This window comes from Phasianus colchicus, chromosome 1 (genome assembly GCF_987193195.1).
Source record: "Phasianus colchicus chromosome 1, bPhaCol1.hap1.1, whole genome shotgun sequence".
Classification (NCBI taxonomy): domain Eukaryota; kingdom Metazoa; phylum Chordata; class Aves; order Galliformes; family Phasianidae; genus Phasianus; species Phasianus colchicus.
Window position 1 is genome coordinate 165,368,801 of NC_143436.1, and position 2,017 is coordinate 165,370,817.

Consider the following 2,017-nt stretch of genomic DNA (forward strand, 5'->3'; position numbering starts at 1 on the left):
CGGGCGCACCCTGCTGAACTACACCAAAAGGCACTAACTGAGCGTTAACTGCGCGCAAGTCGTGCAGCAAGCGATAGGATCCTGACCGTTTCTTTATCACAAATACAGGAGTGTTCCATTGACTAAGAGAGGGTTCTATATGACCTAAGCGAAGCTCTTGCTGTACTATTGTGTGAAGCTCTACAAGCTTTTCTGTCGGTAAGGGCCACTGATCCACCCAGACAGGCCGCACTTCCTGTCTCCAGCGCAGTGGGATCGCATACTGCGCTGACAATTGGCAGATCGTGGCCCCCACTATAAATTGTTATGCGTGCTGCCCCTGTTCTGCTTTAGCAGAACAGGCCTTTCCAGGGAACCATCCCTGCTGATTACGATAATCTCAACCATCTGGGCGGACCTCCGGGTGGGCGTTGTTCCTCCCACTCCCGCTATCATCTGTGCTGCCCCTGTAGGCCATGTAGAGGGCCAATCGGATTCCGCAATAACCCAATGCGATAGAGAAAGCGCCCGTGTTTGTAGGGTTAACTATAAACGCGGCTGGATTCGCTACGCCCTTTTCTTTCGCTTTCTCTTTAACTTTAGCCCAGTCAGTAACCAGGCCCCCCCACCGGCGCGGGCTCCCTCCCGGCCGCGGGCTCCCCCGCCCCGCTCCGCCCACCGCCCTATCGCGTTCTTCAAGGGGCGGTTCTGGCTGAGACGTTTTGTCCAAAGAAGGGCATAAAGACGGGACAGGGTAAGGCGGGGGCGGGGCTGTCGGCTCACATGACTGACTCGGCGACTCCTTCTTCTCCGTCTCTCCGCCTCCGCTCTCCGCCGTCGCCGCCATCTTTGCCTCGCTGGATCTATAAGAAAGCAAAGACCCGCTCCCGGCAGCCCCCGTCACGCTCCGGTCCTCCCCGAACCCTCCTTCTGCCTTTGCCGCTTTAAGAGCCTCAAGTATCAAGCCCCACGTTTTAAGCTCTGAGGCTTTTTGGTCGGACATGGCGCGCTGACACAGCGCCGAAGTGAGTGAGTCCCACTTGTTTGAATCGAGCACCTGTTGAGGGGAGTCCAGCTCACCCTCCTTTTCTAGCCGCGATAACACGGCCGCGATCTCCTTCTTAGAAGGAACGGTCTTACCGCAATAACTTTTACAAAAATATAAAAGTACCTTAATTACTTGATCCATAATTACACACGCGACCTGCCGCCACCTCACAGGTTCCACCGCAGTGTGTCTTCCGTAGGCGACCTGCCGCCACCTCACAGGTTCCACCGCCTTACGGGCACGCCGGGCAGCTACTACTCACAGGGTAGATCACATCGGGGTCACCACTTGTTGCCGCTCTCTCTGCATCATTCGTTTTCCACCCCATAAGATGCTGCTTTGCCAGCGAAACCGACCCCATACCAGGTCGGGGCCAAATGCTCACACAGACCCCAAGTATAGGTGAAGCAAAATGGCGTTTATTAAAATGTAGCAGGCACTTAAATATTCTCGTCCCGCTTTGTCTACACCCCTTGCATTCACGCTGTCCTATCGTGGGACAGCACCTGGCAAGCCCTGAGCATAGGGAACCTGACCCCGTCACACACCGTCTCCTCGCCACGCCTACTACACATGAGAGAAGTAGAAACATGAGACATCCAAGCAAGACAACATACTTCATTATCCTACATACTTAACTGTCTTTTAAGTTCATTAAATAGCAATTAAATAAATACCAGAATCTCATTATCTATGCATTTTGATATAGCTGAATAAGACAAAAGTAACTCTACACATTTTCTGTTGTAATTTAAATGATAAATTATTATCACAACTTTGAAATCTGTAGTAAAAAAATAGTGTACCTTCTCTGTTTTTTCCCAATATTTTTGTTCCGTTTCCACTTCAGCCGTTCTCACTGTATGCTGCCATTGATGGCTTTGGCAGTTTGTTTCTTAAACCAGCTACCTTTGCTCAATAAAAAAATATGTCTGAACTTAATAGACTGTATGCTGTTGTCTTTTCACAGTTATCTCATGTTTTCCATCA

At 50.7% G+C, this 2,017-nt stretch overlaps 1 protein-coding gene across 1 annotated transcript; it reads right to left on the reverse strand.

Annotated features, from left to right (window-relative positions):
• Positions 1-379: 379 nt before the first annotated feature.
• LOC149920220 (uncharacterized) lies at positions 380-1,600 on the reverse strand. The gene is made up of 2 exons (XM_090146075.1): positions 1,391-1,600; positions 380-1,281 (listed from the first exon to the last, which is right to left on the reverse strand). The coding sequence occupies exon 2, from the start codon at positions 1,166-1,168 to the stop codon at positions 380-382; it is 789 nt and encodes a 262-aa protein (XP_090002201.1). The 5' UTR covers positions 1,169-1,281; positions 1,391-1,600.
• Between the last annotated feature and the right edge of the window lie 417 nt (positions 1,601-2,017).

What these genes read in the sequence shown, in the direction of transcription:
- LOC149920220 (XM_090146075.1), bottom strand. Translation starts at nt 1,168, where the DNA reads ATGGATCAAGTAATTAAGGTACTTTTATATTTTTGTAAAAGTTATTGC.